Source organism: Pundamilia nyererei, unplaced genomic scaffold (genome assembly GCF_000239375.1).
Source record: "Pundamilia nyererei isolate P.nyererei 1_Seehausen unplaced genomic scaffold, PunNye1.0 scaffold00122, whole genome shotgun sequence".
Taxonomy (NCBI): domain Eukaryota; kingdom Metazoa; phylum Chordata; class Actinopteri; order Cichliformes; family Cichlidae; genus Pundamilia; species Pundamilia nyererei.
Window position 1 is genome coordinate 17,239 of NW_005187523.1, and position 2,074 is coordinate 19,312.

At 41.3% G+C, this 2,074-nt stretch overlaps 1 protein-coding gene across 4 annotated transcripts in view; it reads left to right on the plus strand.

The window, feature by feature from the left end:
* LOC102211516 (chloride anion exchanger) overlaps positions 1-2,066 on the plus strand; it is an 18,031-nt gene extending 15,965 nt beyond the window's left edge. For 3 of the 4 annotated variants that reach the window (XM_013913251.1, XM_013913249.1, XM_013913252.1), the window contains 3 exons: positions 245-472; positions 543-597; positions 717-1,013. In XM_013913251.1, the coding sequence (XP_013768705.1) occupies positions 245-472; positions 543-597; positions 717-976 (543 nt within the window). In that variant the 3' untranslated portion in view covers positions 977-1,013. Of the gene's footprint in view, positions 1-244; positions 473-542; positions 598-716; positions 1,014-1,054; positions 1,115-1,958 lie in introns of those variants that run through there. The other variant, XM_013913250.1, reaches the window with a different exon arrangement.
* Positions 2,067-2,074: the final 8 nt, after the last annotated feature.

Here is a 2,074-nt window from a genome sequence, read left to right on the forward strand (position 1 = left end):
GACGACAAAAATTGTTAACGAAAACTCGACAAACAGCATTAACAAACGAAACAGCCCAGTGGACACAGCGTGTTTAATATTTATACGGCTTTGTAATGTGTGAGTTTGTCTCTGGTTTAAAGCGCGTCTACAACTTCGCTCGATCAGTCACAACATGAGAGTCTTGTGCGAGAGCAGAAAGGCTCATTATGGATTCATCATCTGGAATGTGTTCTGACATAGAAAACATATTTCGCTGTTACAGATCGGCCTCCTGAATACCTCGTGTGGACCCATAAATGAATCAGAGGACGAGAGCAACATGGAAGAGCTGGACCAACCGACTGACTTCAAAGACTTTCCTGCCCGGATCGACTGGAACGCCGAGCTTCCGGCCAACATTGCGGTGCCCAGAGTTGAGATTCACAGCCTGGTCCTGGACTTTGCCGCCGTCTCCTTCTTAGACATCTCTGGACTGAAGGGACTCAGAGCAGTGCGTTTGTATTCATGCAGCAGCAGCAGATGTTTCGCTCTGGCTCTGTTTAATTCATTTCTCTTTGCAGCTGCTGAAAGAGCTGATCCGAGTTGAGGTTGAGGTCTACATTGTGGCCTGTGACCGTAAGTACTAATGTATTGTCTGTATTAGTTTAGTAATCATGTTAGCCTACCATGCTAACCTAAACACGCCACATACTCAGCTGTATGTTTGTCTACCATATTTGGACCTTCTGCTGCAGCTTACATCCTGGAGAAACTCCATGATTGTAGCTTCTTTGATGATGAAGTTCAGTCTTCAATGTTCTACCTGACACTGCATGACGCCATGCTGCACATCCTGGAGAAACATCCGGAGCCTATTCCAAAAAAGTCTGATTATGAGAAGGTAAAGAAGAGCAACGAACACAATATTCAGGGAGTATTTGACATCTTACTGTTGGAAATATGTACACAATACTATTACACACATGTAGGGTTTTTACAGCATAAAGCACCTTGAGGCGACTGTGCTGTGACCATAAATACATTTTAAAAAAGAAACTAAATGGAATCTGACGTTCTTTATGTTGTTTTACAGATAATGACAGGAGTCACTATTCATCATCTGCCCGGCAATTTGAGGAGCAGAGACAGAAATGTAGGTATCAGTCTCAAACTGTGCTTTTCAGTGTTTGTGGTTTTTGAGAAATAACTTTCATCTATTTTACTGGTTACAATACAGAAGCCAAAAGCAGAAAAATAAAATCCGATGATTTATTTCCAACTTCTGAAACGAAAAAAACCTCCACAGAATTTTATTATTTCTTTAAACCTGATCATTTAAAAAAATATATATAAAAACTCATTTCAGCAGCCTGATGACCAAGACAAGTCTTTGATTTAATAACTGATAAGCTTTCTAACACATGCAGTCCCATGAAAAAGAAAGTTTCCACAGGACTATACAACTACTGTGAAAAACTAAGTACGCCCCAAAACTAATACACAGCCCGAAATAATAGGGGTCCTCAATTTGATGCTGCAAGATAAAGAAGAAAAATCATGGAGGACAACGGTCATGTGATCTGTCAGTGGAAACACATGGGGAAACAGCTGACACCAATGAACATAATGACGTCACAGTGGAAGAGAAAAACTAAACACAATGAACACAGGAACACAAGACCTCTCCAAAATAAAACAGGAAACATAATGAGACACAGAGATGACAACATGAACTTGAAAACACAAGACATGCAGACACGAAACACATGACGGGCAAGGGAGACGTAACAGAGGGGTGAAGACCCAGGAGGATCTAATAACAAAGAACTAGAATGACAACCTAATGATAGAAATTAAAGAAAAATTAAAGGACTTAAACATAAAAATAAACTCAAAACACTGGGTCACAATGGCCCAGGACTGTGACAGGAAGTCGCTTTGATGACAGATGAGATTGACTGAACGTGACTGAACGTCAGCTCCTTCTTCTCCCACAGGCTTCACCCACACAAACAAAGTTATAACTTCAGAGTGACGATGATGAGGACGACCAAAGACGAGGAAGATGAACCCTGTGTGTGTGCGTGTGTGTGTGTGTGTGTGTGTGTGTGTG